Source organism: Bombina bombina, chromosome 11 (assembly GCF_027579735.1).
Source record: "Bombina bombina isolate aBomBom1 chromosome 11, aBomBom1.pri, whole genome shotgun sequence".
Lineage (NCBI taxonomy): Eukaryota > Metazoa > Chordata > Amphibia > Anura > Bombinatoridae > Bombina > Bombina bombina.
Window position 1 is genome coordinate 128,350,148 of NC_069509.1, and position 18,730 is coordinate 128,368,877.

Below are 18,730 nucleotides of genomic sequence, written 5' to 3' on the forward strand. Positions count from 1 at the left end.
TTTCCAAGATAACATCTTAATATCTAAATAATGCATAGGCTCAAACGGAGCCTGTTGTAAAACTTTAAGTACAAGGTTAAGACTCCATGGAGGAGTAACAGGTTTAAACACAGGCCGAATTCTAACCAAGGTCTGACAAAACGATTGCACGTCTGGCACATCCACCAGGCGCTTATGTAACAAAATAGACAATGCTGAAATCTGACCATTTAAAATACTTGCCCACAAACCCTTCTCCAGACCATCCTGGAGAAAGGACAAGATCCTAGGAATCCTTACTCTACTCCAAGAGTATCCTTTGGATTCACACCAATACAAGTATTTACGCCAGATCTTATGGTAAATCCTGCGAGTCACAGGCTTACGAGCCTGAATCAAGGTCTCAATGATCGACTCTGAAAATCCACGCTTAGATAAAACTAAGTACTCAATCTCCAAGCAGTCAGCTTCAGAGAAATGAGATTTGGATGAAGGAAGGGACCCTGAAGTAGAAGATCCTTCCTCAGAGACAGTCTCCAAGGTGGAAAGGATGACATTTTAACTAGGTCTGCATATCAAATCCTGCGAGGCCACGCCGGGGCTATGAGAATTACAGACGCCCTCTCCTGCTTGATTCAAGCAATGACTCTTGGATGGAGAGCAAACGGAGGAAACGGGTATGCTAGACTAAAGTTCCAAGGAACTGCCAGAGCATCGATCAGAAATGCCTGCAGAGCTCTTGACCTCAAGCCGTATCTCGGAAGTTTGGCTTTCTGACGAGAAGCCATGAGATCCAACTCCGGCTGCCCCCACTTGAGGGTCAAGCTGGAAAACACATGCAAATAAAGTTCCCACTCCCCGGGATGAAAAGTCTGTCTGCTCAGAAAATCAGCTTCCCAATTGTCCACTCCTAGGATGTGGATTGCAGAAAGACAGCAGTTGTGGGTCTCCGCCCACTGAATAATTCAGGCCACCTCTGTCATGGCCAAGGAACTCAGAGTTCCCCCCTGGTGGTTGATGTAGGCAACCAAGGTTATGTTGTCCGACTGGAATCTGATAAACCAGGCTAAGGCTAACTGAGGCCAGGCCAGAAGAGCATTGAAGATTGCTCTCAGCTCCAAGATGTTTATGGGCAGGACTGACTCCTCCTGGGTCCATAAACCCTGAGCCTTCAACGAGCCCCATACTGCTCCCCAACCTAGAAGGCTGGAATCCGTGGTCACAATCACCCCGGAGGGTCTGCGGAAGCAAGTACCCTGGGAGAGATGATCCTGAGAAAGCCACCACGGAAGAGTCTATTGACGCCTGATCTAGATCTACACGCGGAGACAGGTCCGTATAGTCCCCGTTCCATTGTCTGAGCATGCATAACTGCAGAAGTCTGAGATAGAACTGAGCAAACGGAATGATGTCCATAGAAGCCACCATCAGACTGATTACCTCCATACATTGAGCCACTGACGGCCGTGGAGAGGACTGAAGGGCAAGACAAGAGTCGAAAATCTTTCTTTTTCTGACCTACATCAGAAAAATCTTCATTAACAGGGAGTCTATTATGGTCCCCAAAAATACGACCCTTGTAGCTGGAACCAGAGAACTTTTTTCCCCGATTCACCTTCCATCCGTGGGATCGAAAAAAAGACAACAAGATCTCCGTATGAGATTCTGCTTGTTAAAAAGATGGCGCCTGAACCAGAATGTCATTCAGATAAAGGTGCCACTGCAATGCCCCGAGATCAAAGCACAGCTAAAAGAGCCCCCAGAACCTTTGAAAAAATTCTGAAAGCTGTGGCAAGGCCGAATGGAAGGGCCACGAACTGGAAATGATTGTCCAAAAAGGCTAATCTCAGAAACTTGTGATGGTCCCTGTGAATGGGAACATAAAAGGTATGCATCCTTTAGGTCTATGGTTGTCATAAACTGACCCTTTTGTACCAAGGGAAGAATGGAGCGTATAGTCTCCATCTTGAAGGATGGCACTCCGAGAAACTTGTTTAAACATTTTAGATCTAGGATTGGTCGAAAAGTTCCCTCCTTTTTGGGAACTATGAACAGTTTAGAGTAAAATCCCAGACCCCTTTCCTGAAAGGGAACTGGAACTATTACCCCCAGGGCAGCAAGGTCCTTGACACAATGTAAGAACGCCTCTCTTTTTATCTGGTCTACAGATAATCTGGAGAGGAGAAACCTGCCTCTGGGAGGAAAAGATTTTAAGTCTATTTTGTATCCCTGGGAGACAATGTCCACTGCCCAGGGATCTGGTACATCTCCTATCTAAGCCTGGGAAAAAAGAGTCTGCCCCCTACAAGATCCGCTCCCGGATAGGGGGCCAACCCTTCATGCTGACTTGGAATCAGCTGAAGGCTTTTTAGATTGCTTTCCCTTATTCCAGGACTGGTTGGGCTTCCAGGAAGGTTTGGCTTGATTTTGCTTGGAGGAAGGGGAGGAAGACTTGCCTTTAAAGTTACGAAAGGAATGAAAATTACTCCGACGTCCCTTCTGCTTATTCTTTTTTATCTTGAGGAAGAAAAGAACCCTTCCCTCCAGTAATATCTGAGATAATTTCCGCCAAACCAGGTCCAAACAAGGTCTTACCCTTGTAAGGAATAGCCATGATCTTAGATTTAGATGAAACATCCGCAGACCAGGTCTTCAACCACAAGGCCCTGCGGGCTAGGACCGCAAAACCAGAAATTTTGGCTCCCAGTTTAGTAAACTGTAAGGAAGCATCTGTAATGAAGGAATTGGCTTACTTGAGAGCCTTAATCCTGTCCTGGATCTCATCAAGAGGGGTATCCGTCTGAAGAGATTCAGACAACGCATCAAACCAGTAAGTCGCAGCGCTGGTAACAGTGGCGATACACACCGCAGGTTTCCATTGTAGACCCTGGTAGATATACATCTTTTTTAGTAAAACCTCCAATTTGTTATCCATTGAATCTTTAAAAGAACAACTATCCTCTATGGGAATAGTAGTCCTCTTGACCAAAGTGAAAAACACTCCTTCTACCTTAGGAACCGTCTGCCACAACTCCTTAATAGAATCCGCTATAGGAAACATCTTCTTAAAAATAGGAGATGGAGAAAAGGGAATACTAGGTCTTTCCCATTCTCGAGCAATAATCTCCGCACCACGGTTAGGAACCCGGAAAAACCTCCACCGCGGAGGGAACATCAAAGTATTTGTTCAATTTACTAGACTTTTTAGGATTGACTACGATAGTTGTGTTGGAGTCGTCCAAAGTAGCCAAAACCTCCTTAAGCAATAAGCAAAGGCGTTCTAGCTTAAATCTGAAGGATACCACTTCAGCATCAGAAGAAGGAATTACACTGTCTGAGTCTGAGATTTCCCCCTCAGATGCTACCGACACGTCTTCTTCCTCAGGCTTATGGGAAGGGACACTCTGGATAGCCAGAACTTGATCAGAAACCTTACTGTTTCCTTAAATTTCCTTTTACGCCTTCCCTGCAACATGGGGAAAGCTGACAAGGCCTCAGATAACACAAGGGATACCTGAGAAGCAATGTCTTGTAGAGAAAATCCTACAGGATTGCAAGAGGAAACATAGGGCACTGTATGTGGAGACTGAAAAAGTTGGGACGCTTGAGGAGAAAGCTGCGGCATATCTGCAACAGGAGACACCTGAACAGCATTTGCCTGGGATAATGGTTGCTCATGGTCAAATATTTTATCTCTATAACAAAGTTCTCTCAATGCATGAGGAACAAAAAGGAGCTGGGGGTTCCACCTGAGCATCAAAACATAACTGACAAGCAGCAGCTTCGCATCGGATAATGGTTTGAAAAGCCTCTTGATCCATCTTATGTAATAAATAAGGATAAAGTGTAAAAATTCTTTATTTGAAAATAAAAAATAAATGTGTACTGTGTCTTTAAATAGAAATGTGTGTTAGCGCAACAAACCAAATAGACATCAGGCTACCTATACACCTCAGTAGTTTTACCGAGGTGCCTACATGTCCTGCAGCTCATTTAATTTAATCAAATACAGAGCGGTTACAGAGTCCTAACTGCCGAAAAAAACGGCTTACAACAGTAATCTCCATGACCAAAAGTTAAAGTATAAAAACTACTATAACACACTGAGCCACCATAAATCACCTCACAGTCTCAATGCCCAAACTGCCTAAAAGAAACCCCAAACATGAAGGTTTAATAAAGTCCCATATTAAATAAGACAGCTTTTAACTGTAACAAGTGCCAGCAATCTCCTTGCAAAAGAAAATTAAAATGGCACTTACCTGAAAGTGCTGTCCGGCAGCAGGACAGCTCACCTGGTTTGAGAGGGTGCAGCACCTCACATGGACCTGTGAAGAGAGAAAAACTGAGTAAACACACTCAGGTTTTCTAGTTAGGGCAGCAGATTCTTGAGAAATCGCAGTGAGGATTGTACCTCACAAGTTCTCAAAAGCCACCACTGCCCTACTGAAGACACTGATGTGGACTAGGCTAGACTCCAGAAAAGAACAGAGTAAGCTTACTCTGCTAAAAAAAAAAAAAAAATCTTGATTGAAGAAAACTTCTCATCAGACACCTAAACTTCACCTCCTCCTTGCACTACAGGCAAAGAGAATGACTGGGGGATTTTGGGTAGGGGAGTGATATTTAACAGCTTTGCCTCCTACTGCTGGCCAGGAGTGATATTCCCAACAGTAATTGATGATGATCCGTGGACTCACCGTATCATTAGAAATAAATAGACATAACTTTGAAATTTGACAGAAAAAATCTCCTACTCATTTGAAGTTCAGACTAAGTGCTATTGCATTGTCTTTTTATCATCCATTTGTTGATTATGCAAATCTAATGTATTTACTGGTCCTTTAAGCTATCAAAACAGAAAAACTGATTTGAAAAAAAAGCTGCAGGGACAGGATGAAATGCAATAATATAGTGAATAGTTACTATTTTTTTGTTTTTGTGCTCAGCAGTTTAACATCCTTTTAAGAAAAAGTAACTTATTTTATCAGGTAACTATATCATCTGCACTGTAATTCAGACATACAAAATCTTGCATGTTAGTGTGTCCTGAGATTTGGAGTTGAATAACCCCATTTTAAATACTTTAGCTCCCCTAAGAAGCCACACTCGGTACAGCCCAAATATTATAATGTAGTCAATTTTTTTGGATATCAGTTATCATACATAGGTGCATTTAAAAGAACAGACATTTAAGAAAGCAAACAGTCCATTACCGCAGCAAAGGAATAGGTGACCCCAAGCCACAGGGTGGATACTAGAGGAGGGACGTAGGTAAACGCCAAGAGCGCAAAAACAGGCAAGGTCATCACAGCACATAGCAAGGCCAGTATACCTCTCATTCCTACATAGTCCTGCAAGGGAAAAAAATTTAAGAAAATATAACTAACATAAATGCAGCCAATCCAGAGGCAATACTTATAGTCAACAATAATTAAATAATATTGTTACCATGTTTGTTCTTAGCGCCTTAAAATCCATCTGAATCTGTTAACTTTTAGTTTAGTTTTGTGGTGTTTTCGTTTTGTTTGTTAATATAAACTAATATATATTGGATTTATGTATATAAAAACACACACACAAAAAACGGGGAGGTATTGGCGGCACATCCACTTGCAAATAAGCAAAACTTTATTAAAAATCTTTGTCACACAATATGGGCTTATTCTGCTTAGCAAGTCATCAACTTACAAGGTGTCTTGCTAAGCAGAAGAAGGCCATATTGTGCGACTGATCACAATTCTAATATTAAAACCAGGTGATTTTTGCAGCATTGAAACAGGTTTTGTTTATTTGCAAGTGGCTGTGTGTCAATACCTTCTGTTTTGTTTAACTATCACAAGGTATGCTGAACTAAACTTTGTGGAGATATATTTTTTTTCCCTCCAATTTTATGCTGCATAAAATTCTAAAAAAATAAATAAATAAAAATGGTCTTATATATTATTGCATTTTAAAATTGCGCTATTGCTACAAAGGAATTAAACACATGGTTGAAGTCAGGAAAGTGCATTACTTCATATACCTTAATATTTCATTTTAAAACATACACATTTTACTGTAAAAAAGCCCTTTCAGAATTTACATAATCACAAAATAAGACAACTCTTACAATTAATATTCCAACAGCTGCAGAAAGAACTAGGGAGCTATCGTACACAGCCCCAGCAATGTATGCCGCTGTCTGCTGATCGTACCCTGTGTATTTATCCTGGATGAACTTACTAGAAAAGAAAATGAATGGGAAAAAAAAAGTGTCCATAAATTGATCACAGATGGTTCAGACTGTGTAACGTATTCAAAACACCACCACGTACCTTGCATCTGCTACAAAAGGGAAGACTCCATTATAGAAGAACATAATGGTAAACACCAGGAGCCAGTAACGTAAAGGTAAGCGCCTTATGTCTTGGATTCTCTATAGATCAAAAAGAATTTATTAAAAAAAAAAAAAAAAAAAAAAGAAGGATTAAATAGTATGGGTATACAGATGAACACTTTAACATATGTCAAGATTTGTCACATTTGTTTAAAACACAGTAGCCACCTGCTGAGGAGCCAGTCATGCAGAACCAGAATTCTAGGAATCATGGTTCCCTTGCCACCGATATTTGTCAAGCCTTAGCATCAGTTGAAAATATTTTAGTAGATTTCCTGATCTCAGCACAATAACAATTGCATATACTCACCACTTTCTTCGATTCTTCCTGGATGGCTCCATCAAGACCAAGTTGTTTCATTCCAACTTTATCCAGAATGCTCACTGTGATTGCTGAAGCAAAGCCCAACACACATAACATGGTTCCTAAACATAACAGAAGAAAGCAACTGAAATATTGTGGAACACGTCAACTATGGCTCAGGTCAAGAACCAAAAAAAGTTCAAACATCAACGCTTATCTCACACTCACCTCCCCACAAAGTCCACTGCATGCCATACTGATCCTCAAAGTGCTTTGTGAGGAAGAAGTTCAAAACACTGCCCAGCCGGGAGAAGGACAGGGTTAAACCAAAAGCCAGGGCTAGCTCTTTGCCTTTAAACCAAAAAGCTGTGATCCTGTTTTGCACAACTGTCATGAGGTTAGAAAAGAGGAGAGACCAAAATAAGAGGTACAAGAAACCTTATACTGCGCGTTTGGTGACAGATCATAATTGTCGTAAGGGCAGTTGTAACGATAAAAGGTCTAAATATACAAGTGCCTTACTTGTCAGTGACCCATTCCCAGATCCAAACAATAAGCGCCCTGTTAGCATGAGCGGCAGCAGGTATGGTGTTCCTTTAAAGTGGGAGCCGAGGGCAAATATGGAGGAGCCCAGGACAGTCAGGAAGGAAAACAGAAACAGTCCAACTGTAGAAGAAGAAAAAGATTTGTAGGAATTTATAAAAGGAAGGTTAATCATGTCAGTGTAAAAACAATCCTAGACATGATCCTTTTAAAAAGAGCCGGAAGTAAAAGCTATTTAAAAACCCCTTCACTACCGTGAATTTCAGAGAAAAACTTCCCCAAAATACCATGCTTTTAATATTTTTGTTATCACTCCATTTAAACAGAAATAGAGCCTTTAAGAACAGGAGAAGTGGACCGAGCGCTACACCCAGGGCCTTAAGCTTACTAACTATATAGCCTCCTAGTAGGCTAACAATATAAAAGTTAAAATGGGGAGAGAGTAAGCGCTAAAAAGCTTAAAAGGCTAGTAAAAAGTACATTTTAATACATATAAAAATTTACAAATGGCAATCATACGCATGGATCCATGTCTGACTTAACAAAAAAATATATAATAAACAAATCTAAAAATATCTAAAAATATCCAATGGAGTAAAGCATGTGACGCTGACTTAGTGAGCCAGTGATGAGGAGTTAGAAGGACATGTACATTCAATAATATAAACAACCTAAGTGAGTGATTGAGTGCACACAATAGCTGTCAACAAAGAAAAATAGCATTCACAAAAAATAGTGTTCACAAAAATTGGCGTACATAAAAAAATGTTCAAATGTTCAACCGGTTATATGTAAGTGAATCCAGTAGTGTTTCCTCCAAAGTGACGTGTAGAAATATAACGTGAAGTCAATAATAGTAGAATGTAAACGTTGAGTGGGTCAAATTATTGTGGTTCAGCTTGTAAATTAAAAAATTGTAAATCCGTGAGGTGTATAAAAATAAAAATAACTTGTGAAAAAATCCACGCGGAAAACTTGAATTCAAATGATAAAGGTCAAAAATCAAAAGACAAAAATAAAAAAAGACAAAAATATCAAAAGACAAAAATAGAAAATCAGTGATAATATTAAAAAGCACTAAAGATCTAGTGAAAACAAATCCTTAATTCAGATGTTAAAATCCTTGGTAAGATCCATAACAAACAAATACATCAATAAAATACCTAAAAGGGAACAAAAGAGAAACAAATAGTGCAACACTGTATATGATATATAATATAGGTAATTAAAACCAAGCTCACCAGTATGCCAACGCGTTTCGGCCTAGACTAGGCCTTTCTCATAGTCTTGAGAAAGGCCTAGTCTAGGCCAAAACGCGTTGGCATACTGGTGAGCTTGGTTTTAATTACCTATATTATATATCATATACAGTGTTGCACTATTTGTTTCTCTTTTAGGTATTTTATCGATGTATTTGTTTGTTATGGATCTTACCAAGGATTTTAACATCTGAATTAAGGATTTGTTTTCACTAGATCTTTAGTGCTTTTTAATATTATCACTGATTTTCTATTTTTGTCTTTTTTTATTTTTGTCTTTTGATTTTTGACCTTTATCATTTGAATTCAAGTTTTCCACGTGGATTTTTTCACAAGTTATTTTTATTTTTATTTTTATACACCTCACGAATTTACAATTTTTTAATTTAGAAGCTGAACCACAATAATTTGACCCACTCAACGTTTACATTCTACTATTATTGACTTCACGTTATATTTCTACACGTCACTTTGAAGGAAACACTACTGGATTCACTTACATATAACCGGTTGAACATTTGAACATTTTTTATGTACGCCAATTTTTGTGAACACTATTTTTTGTGAATGCTATTTTTCTTTGTTGACAGCTATTGTGTGCACTCAATCACTCACTTAGGTTGTTTATATTATTGAATGTACATGTCCTTCTAACTCCTCATCACTGGCTCACTAAGTCAGCGTCACATGCTTTACTCCATTGGATATTTTTAGATATTTTTAGATTTGTTTATTATATATTTTTTTGTTAAGTCAGACATGGATCCATGCGTATGATTGCCATTTGTAAATTTTTATATGTATTAAAATGTACTTTTTACTAGCCTTTTAAGCTTTTTAGCGCTTACTCTCTCCCCATTTTAACTTAGAAATAGAGCCTTTACCAATTAAAACTTTTTTTTTTTTTATTAAACTTTTAGAAAACCAGAGGTAACAATATAGGCTCATTTTGGTATATTTCATGCTTACATTTTGCTGCAAAATGTGATAATATAAAAAAAAAAATGTTTTTTCACTTTTTCACAAACTTTGGGTTTCTCACTGAATTAATTTACATACCGCTTGTGCAGTCATAACATAAGTGGTTGTAAAAGCTTCCCTGGGATACCCTTTGTTCAGAAATAGACATGCATGGCTTTGCCATTGTTTTTAGGTAATTAGAAGGCTGCTAATTGAAGCTTCGCACCACACTTCTGAAGTTCCCAGCAGTTAGAGGGTTAATTAGCTGACATGTCAATTTTAGTGTAGTGTAGGTATTACCTTAGCACTTGACACCTCCTACCCCTTGATCTCCAGCTCTCTTCCCTCCTCCCATACCCACTGGCCAGCATCATCTCAGGTACTAGCAGACAGTCTGCCAGTATGAAGTTTTAGGGCTTTTTGTTTTTCAATTTAATTTTTTTTTTCTGCAGTGTAGGGATCCTTCCCACCTCCCTGATCCCTCCCAAACAGCTCTCTAACCCTCCACCCCTCCCAATGGTCACTGCCATCTTAGGTACTGGCAAGTTTATTAATAAAACATTTTTTTCTGTAGTGTAGGGGTCTCCCTCACCTTCCCCCCACCAAGGGATCATGTGTAGGGCCCCCCTACACCTATCATTAGCCACATTTGCTACAGTTTTATACCTATCCCTCCCTCTGTCCTAATAATAGTTTTCTGTAGTAAAGGAAACGGTCCACATCCTCTCCCTCCGTGGTAATGGGCCACCCCACCCGCCTCCCTCCATCTGTATTGATTATCTGTCTTCATATGATAAAGGGAGCAAAATCAGTGCTCTCTTACAATATGAAGGCAGATGCCTTCTCCCCTGGCTGCAGTCTCCGTTGTCTAAACTAACAGTGGGGACCACAGCATGCGCCACAGTGTTGGACGTAGGTACTACATCAACACAGTACACTGTGTGATGTAGTACTTGCGTCCATTTGGCGCAAGGGGTTAAACACCAATTACATTTTACTCAATTCTCTCTAATTATGGGTGCTGCCATTTTGGAACCCAGTTTGCACTGCAGGTATCTGAAGGAAAGTTGCAGCACATGGGCAAACATGAAGGATAGATTTAAACTTGGCATCACCCATGCCTAGAGGAAGGCAGGGAATAACCTAAATACTATGCTTATCAAATGTATTTACATTTAAAGGTGCATTCAACACTAACATGAATCTAATGCTCACTGGCTGATTAGCATTAACAGGAAGTACCAAATCAACCAGTAAACATTAAAAAAGTGCACAATCAATACAACCATTTTAAACTTAAAGGGCCAGTAAACCTACAAAATAATGTTATACAATTCTGCACATTTTGCAGAATTATATAACATTATATTAGCGTTATCTTTATAGAACATCTTTTAGGTTTACTGGCCCTTTAAGACAGATTTTGCTTCTCATTTTGTCGGACCAAAAAATAAATAAAATGTTTAAAACGCTACTCTTTTGTATTGTAACATTCTATCACCAACGTCCCTTGAACACATTAAACACTAAATAAATGCTAGATAGATTGATGCATTCAAAGAAAAGATTAGTCTGGGAATAGCATGTAGATGTATTTTTTTAAAGTTTCATTAGCTGTTTAAATATTGACAAAATAAGTGTAAAGTTTTAGTGTCTATAAATTAATGGGAGCTGCTATGTTGTAAGTAGTTACTTCCTCTGCTGTGGCTAATTAGGGACAATTATAAAAGGGTCACTAGAGTGTGCAGTCAATGGCTGTGTGGAATATAACAGTGTTCTGCACTTCAGGAACTGAAAAGCTCACAATTTCAGTATGGAATTACAGGAAAAGGGGACAAAATAAATAATGAAAGTATATTGCAGAGTTTTTTTTCATATATACAGTTTATCATTTTATAATACCATTTCAGTGTTTAATGTTCCTTTAAAACAGCAAATTATACACGTTACAAAAAAATAAGTCCAGATTGAACATCATACAAAATAATTTATACATTTACCTATTTTTGTCTTTAAACATCTTTAAAAGACTTAATTTTTTCACGTATTGTTATTTCATACACGTAACCCCCCCCTGTTTAACATCATAGCAACCAGAATTAAATTAAATTTAAAAAAAACTTACATCTGTTTCCTAGTTTGTCAATTAGAAATCCGGCCATTATCACAACCAACGCATTGCTGTGGGGAAAAAAAAAAAAAAAGTCAGTAAATTGCAGAAATGGGCTTAAAATGGACAGTTAATCCTTTGAGATTGTGTAATTTAAGTCTAAAAAGTGCGTATTTTCCAGTCCTGAAAAAGCACACAATAGGCTTCACAAGCCTAACTCTGTGACATCTCTTCCTAATTTGAAGTTTATTATCTTATGTCCACTGAAGGCAAACAGTGGAGGTTTTGTTAATATAATGACAGTGGCAAGCCCTGTCATCTCCAGACTCATGTATGGATTGGCTCCTCCAAATAAGGGAAGTTGTAGGTGGAGTTTGACCATTGAAAAACAATTGCAGCAAACAAGATTTTAAAAGGGACGTGAAAACCCAACATTTTTCTTTCATGATTCAAATAGACCATGTGATTTTAAACAACTTTCCAATGTATGTCTATTATGTCATTTGCATTGTCCTCTTGATATCATTTGTTGAAAATCATACCTAGGTAGGCACATGAACAGTAGTGCACTACTGGGAGCTAGCTGCTAATTACATTTAGCCACCAATCAGCCAGAGCTACCCAGGTGGTGAACCAAAAATAGGGTGGCTTCTAAGCTTACATTCCCTGCTTTTCGAATAAAGAAACCAAGAGAACAAAGAACTGATAATAAGAGTAAATTAGAAAGTTGCTTAAAATTGCATGCTCTATCTGAATCGTGAAAGAAAAAGGGTTTGATATACTTTTAACCCTTTCGTACCTGGGTTAACTTGTCTACATCGGAACAACTGTTCCGATGTAAACAAATTGAATACTCGCGATCGCACACGTGATCACGAGATTTCAATGATGGGATCGCGTCAGGGGGGTGTCCCTATGATGCTAGGCACGCCCTCCACACCACGATCCCATCAGGGAAGCGCCAGTGGCTTCAGGAAAGCCAAGCGGTTAGGACGTTGTATTCCGTCCTTCGGCTCTAAAGCCCAGCAAAATTTGGACGGAATACAACGTCCTAAGGGCGTTAAAAGGTTAAACATGCCATTTTATGGGCTCTCCTTAGTTATATTTTGCTTACTGATATATGGGTCTTAGAGCCAGAGGCGTAACTAGAAACCACAGGGCCCAGGTGCAAGAATCTAAGAAGGGGCCCCCCACCACCCCTCCCCCCTCCAAAAAAAGGTGAATACTTTTTTTTTTTTTTTTTTACATTTAACACAGAAAAAAAAATGTGAATCAGATTACATATCTGCAAAAGGAGGTACCCTGTGCCCACAGTCTGTGAGATGGTCTGACCCCCTATTACTGTATATAGTGACACTGTTTAACCCACCAGTACTGTATATAGTGAGTTAGTGACACAGTCTGTAATCCGCCGGTGAGATGGCTGGCCTGACCCTACCCGCCCAGTACTTTATAAAGTGACCACAGTAATCAGTGACATGGTCCAGCCCCCCTTACTGTATATAGTGGTACTGTATAGTGACACTGTTTACCCCCTGCCCCCCCATGCTGTAGTAACAAGGTCTGTAATTTGCTGGTTCCACAAACATACACAAACACACATACATGCATAAATACACACACAGTCACATACATACACACATACATGCATAAATACACATACATACACACATAAACACCAATGGGTAAAACAGAAACACTAACCCCTGTAGTCATGTCACACTCACATGATATCAGTGCAGGCAGTGGTAGGTTAACGTTTTTTATTTTTAAAAAAAAATTATAAAAAAAAAAAAAAAAAAAAAAAAACTTTTTTTTTTTAAGCTGGGCCCCCACCCTCAGGGGCCCAGTTGCACCTGCGACCTCTGCACCCCCTGTAGTTTCGCCCCTGCTTAGAGCAGTTACCATTAAGGCAGCCGACTACAGTTGTCTTGCCAAATTATGTTCTGTAATTTGAGTATTATGCACTGATCTTATCTTAACCCTAATTGTATTTGAATAAGTGACAATGTATTGTAATTTTTTTTGTCTTTCTCAGACCTGTCACAAGTGCAGGTGCCTGCATATAGTAGGTTTTCCAACAGTATTTATAAAGTGCATCAATGCAATGATATATGGGACATTGTACTTAAAGGGATACTAAACCCAATTTTTTTTTTATTTAATGATTCAGATAGAGCATGCAATTTTAAGCAACATTCTAATTTACTCCTATTATCAATCTTCTTCGATCTTTAGCAATCTTTATTTGAAAAGCAGGAACGTAAAGATTAGGAGCCGGCCCATTTTTTGTTCAGCACTTGGGTAGCGCTTGCTGATTGGTGGTTAAAGTGGTTAAATGTAGCCACTAATAAGCAAGCACTATCCTGGGTGCTGAACGAAAAATGGGCCGGCTCCTAAGCTTTACATTCTTGCTTTTCAAATAAAGATAGCAAGAGAATGAAGAAAAATTGATAATAGGAGTAAATTAGAAAGTTGCCGAGAATTGCCTGCTATCTGAATTATGAAAGAAAAAATTTGGGTTTAGTGTCCCTTTAAAGCTATAGATGCAAGGTTCTTCATTTCTCTTAAATATCTTGTATATTTCCTAACCCTAGTATTTGCGCACCTATCATTTGTCTCTATGTAGGAAAGGTTTTTGTTTTTTTATGGGCAATAAGCTGAAATGTCAGATAATTTACAAATGTAGTCATGGCACCTTTAGACTTAAAGGGACACTGAACCCAATTTTTTTCTTTTGTGATTCAGATAGAGCATGAAATTTTCAGCAACTTTCTAATTTACTCCTATTATCAAATGTCCTTCATTCTTTTGGCATCTTTATTTGAAATGCAAGAATGCAAGTTTAGATGCCGGCCCATTTTTGGTGAACAACCTGGGTTGTCCTTGCTGATTGGTGGATATATTCATCCACCAATAAAAAAGTGCGTCCAGAGTTCTGAATTCAAAAAAAAGCTTAGATGTCTTCTTTTTCAGATAAAGATAGCAAGAGAATGAAGAAAAATTGATAATAGGAGTAAATTAGAAAATTGCTTAAAATTGCATGCTCTATCTGAATCACAAAAGAAAAAAATTTGGGTTCAGTGTCCCTTTAAAGAAAAATCACCAATCAACCACGGATTAAAGTAACAGAGCAATAGAGCTTTTCTTTTAGCATAACAGGTGTTAAGGCTACTTATCTAGCTATCTGCCTACACCAGAATTATTGAGTCATTTTTGTGTCTAGACTATTATATTCTTAGGGTCCACGAGTGGCTGTTTTTGTCATACCCCTTAAGATGCCCCACTTCTTTAATGACTTTACTTTAGGTGGTACTAAAGAGGCCGCTGTATATTATAAGGGGTGAGCCATTACCTTTGTATGTTATAATTTGGGGGATACATGCGTATTGTTAAAGGACCAGTAAATACAGTAGATTTTCATAATCAACAGATGCATGATAAAAAGGCAATGCAATAGCACTTAGTCTGAACTTCAAATTAGTAGATTTTTTCTGACAAATTTCATTTATGTCCATTTCCACTCCTCCTGTATCATGTGACAGCCATCAGCCAATCACAAATGCATATACGTATATTCTGTGAGTTCTTGCACTTGCTCGGTAGGAGCTGGTGACTAAAAAAAGTATAAATATAAAAATAATGTGCAAATTTTTTTAATGGAAGTAAATTAGAAAGTTGTTTAAAATGGCTGCTCTGATTCATGAACGTTTAACTTGAGTGTCCCTTTAAGCAAGAAAGTCTGAGGTTTACTGTGTACAGTCAGATATATCTGTATTGTTCCTTTGCTAATGGGCTATTGCATATACCTTACATTTCTGATTTGTTGTATTATATTTAAAACATCAATATTAACAAGTTTAATAAGAAAGAAAAAAAAAAAAGGACACAAAGAATGGAGCAAATTTGAAAATAGAAGTATAGTTCAGACTATGCCGATATGTTCATTTATTGGAAGGCTGTAGAAAAAATGTTGTAATTACAAGAGGTGTTCTCCTTAGTGTAGTTCAGACTTCACAAAGGCTAAACTCACTAAATTTAAAAAAAAAAGAAGAAAAAAAAAAGAAAGAAAAAAAAAAAGGGCGGAACTCTCCAGCACTGCGAGATCTCTATAATTTATGTATGTGAAGCATAGACAAGCCCAGTGCAATATAGCACTGCATGATATGAGGAGAGTTTTGTTACACTTACACTTTTTGCACTGTATTTTATATTACATACATTTCAAATGAGGTCCTTTCAGTATTATTGCATTTAAGCTTTACACTTTCTTGTTTGTATTTTAATACATTTAAATTTGGATCTAGCAGTGATTTTAAAAATTCTGATTATGCTTTGAAAGTTTCTGTGTTACTTTAATAACTTAGGATCATACTTTGTATATTTCGGTTTATCTTTTACAAATTGCATTGCACTTTGTATTCTCTCCATTGTAAATGGACCGTTTCAGAAAGTGGAAGGGACAGGGCAGTTCCCTGGGCTGAACAGAAGAGTTCCCAGGGTATATCTGGAGCTCTCTCACCAGTCTTGTGAAATTTTCTAAGCATTTTAAACAAGCTGTTCTCACCGATTTGTCTCGCCAGCTGTATACAGGTGAAGTTTGCTCAAAATTCTCAATACACTTATTTAAATTAACAAAAAAGTAATATATACTAAAATATAGACAAAAGCAAGTTACATTGTAGTGAAAAACATTTGTTTAATTTGGAATTGATGCAAACAGAGCGTTTATATCAGCGCCAGGGGTTCTCTAGTTACCTTCTCTCCCATGTGAAATTGTGTATCCCAGAGAGCTTCATTACTTTCTATAGAAGGCATCTCTTTTGGTATTTCCAGGTTCCTCCCCTTTTCTTAGGAAACTCAGTGAGTTCTGCCCCTGTGAAGTCAGCAGTATAATCTCTCTCCAAACTAGAAAATGTTTGATTATCTGGCCCATAGAAAGTAATGACGCTCTTTGGGAAACTTAAGCTGAGAGTTTTTCAGTTTTAAATGTAAATAAGACATGAAAAGTGCAATCTAATTTGTAAAGGAAATACATAAATATACAAAGTATGAGCCTAATTTTTTATTGTTAGGCATAAACTAAAAAAGCATAATCAAATTTTGTAAAATCACAACCCTAAATACACTGCTGTTTACAAAATAAAAATACAATATAGAAAGTGCAAACTTTAAATATTGTACAATGTAATCTGAAGTGTAAAGTAATATAAAAGCACAAAATGTAAATGCAGCAGAACTGTCATGTCATGCAGTGCTATATTGCACTGGGTTTGTCTCTTCTTCACATACAGATATGCAGGGAACGCCCCTTGGAGAAGCAAAGCAAAATCTGCCTTTTGAATATTTCACTAGGGATCTCGCGGTGGTGATGTATCATTTTATAATATCTCACTTGAGCAGAGAGGTTTTGAATAACAGGACCTAAGCCTGAATGAAGTGCTTTTGTGAGCACAATGTGCTGTACCACTATTTGCATCGTCAGTGTGTTTTTAATTTTACTGTGTATTTGTATCAGAATATTACAAAATGTAGTATTTCCAAGTGTCTTAAGATTAATACACTAATCATTTAAAAGCACGTTAAACATTCTAAAAAAACATTTTTGCATAAAATGTTTTTGCCACACTTGCCAGTGGTCCCCATTTCCATAGTTTTTAACCTCCTGTCCCATGATATAATTGTCCTTGGAGTCTGATGCACATTGTAAGAATCTGCCCTGTCTGAGGTTGTGTTGGCCTCATGTATATATTTTAGTTAGCAGTGTGGCATCTGAATCATGTGCATTTCACAGCAGCAAAAAAAAAAAAACAACAACAAAAAAAAAAAAAAACTAAATTTGGTGACCTGTGACCTGGCATGTGTGAATTCCCTACAGTTTACAGATTCGATTAAATAATACAATATTTAATACTGTGTACAATGTACATTGGTTGTACATATACAAGACAGTCACTGAATAAAAGCAAGAGAGGGAGGCAGTTGGAGAATGCAATATGGCTTCTTATTGGCTGTAGTGCAAGGATGAACTAAAAACATTCAATGGTGCTGGGCAATATAAGTATGTATGGAGAGAGTGGTGTGTACTCAGTGGACACACCACGTCCTTAGGGGGCGCTTCCTCAGTTCCAATATAATAGGTGATATGGTAGTGCTTGTAATGTCTCAACAGAAAAAAACAGGCCTAAATCTAGAAATATGATAATAGCAACAATAATAAAACTATAAATAAAACCCTAAAAAAATCTAAAATGTGGACATAAGTATGTAACCACAATGCTGAAAATGATAATAGTAAAAAACTAATATATATATATATATATATATATATATATATTACTGGAATATAAACATAGATTGGAAAAAATATTAAAACCAATTCAAAACCAAATAATGATAATGTGAAAGTCTGAGTCCAGGGTAATGACAGTTCCCAGATGTTTGAGGCTGCACTCTGTCAAAGGATGGCTATCCTGTAGTATGGAATCTAAAAAAGAATAAAAAACAGAGGCGCCACCATGGCCTAATATCGCCAGTACAGGTAAAATGAGCAGCAATATGAGAATGTGAATACTCACAAACATAAAGCACCCCACTGGTGCTAGTAGAGCAGACTGACACTTCTCAGTGGTTCAGCACACTGTATCCAAAGCGCAGAGACGGTCAGGAATCCTCTGACACTCCAATGTATATGTGCCTATGGATAAAAGAAAAAGCAACACGACATGGCCCAATATCATCAGGACAAGGGGAAAATAATACCAATTGCTTGCACTTACAAGATGGTGGGCACCTGCAATCTCAGCAAACTGGAGCCAAAACGTCGCCCAGTAGACTTAAAACAGCAATCCTCAACAGGAACCAGGATCAACTATATAATTTATCACAGGAGGTGAAAAAAATACACACAATAGCAAGTGCTATTGTGTGTATTTTTTTCACCTCCTGTGATAAATTATATAGTTGATCCTGGTTCCTGTTGAGGATTGCTGTTTTAAGTCTACTGGGCGACGTTTTGGCTCCAGTTTGCTGAGATTGCACCTGCAGGTGCCCACCATCTTGTAAGTGCAAGCAATTGGTATTATTTTCCCCTTGTCCTGATGATATTGGGCCATGTCGTGTTGCTTTTTCTTTTATCCATAGGCACATATACATTGGAGTGTCAGAGGATTCCTGACCGTCTCTGCGCTTTGGAT

General features: G+C 38.0%; 1 protein-coding gene across 2 annotated transcripts in view; it reads right to left on the minus strand.

Annotated features, from left to right (window-relative positions):
* The window catches only part of LOC128641990 (major facilitator superfamily domain-containing protein 1), a 145,673-nt gene that overhangs the window by 45,987 nt on the left and 80,956 nt on the right, over nt 1-18,730 (minus strand). For both annotated transcript variants that reach the window (XM_053694622.1, XM_053694621.1), the window contains exons 5-11: nt 11,550-11,605; nt 7,185-7,328; nt 6,891-7,049; nt 6,669-6,784; nt 6,297-6,397; nt 6,092-6,203; nt 5,196-5,333 (exon numbers count right to left, since the gene is read on the minus strand). In XM_053694622.1, the coding sequence (XP_053550597.1) occupies nt 5,196-5,333; nt 6,092-6,203; nt 6,297-6,397; nt 6,669-6,784; nt 6,891-7,049; nt 7,185-7,328; nt 11,550-11,605 (826 nt within the window). The remainder of the gene's footprint in view (nt 1-5,195; nt 5,334-6,091; nt 6,204-6,296; nt 6,398-6,668; nt 6,785-6,890; nt 7,050-7,184; nt 7,329-11,549; nt 11,606-18,730) is intronic.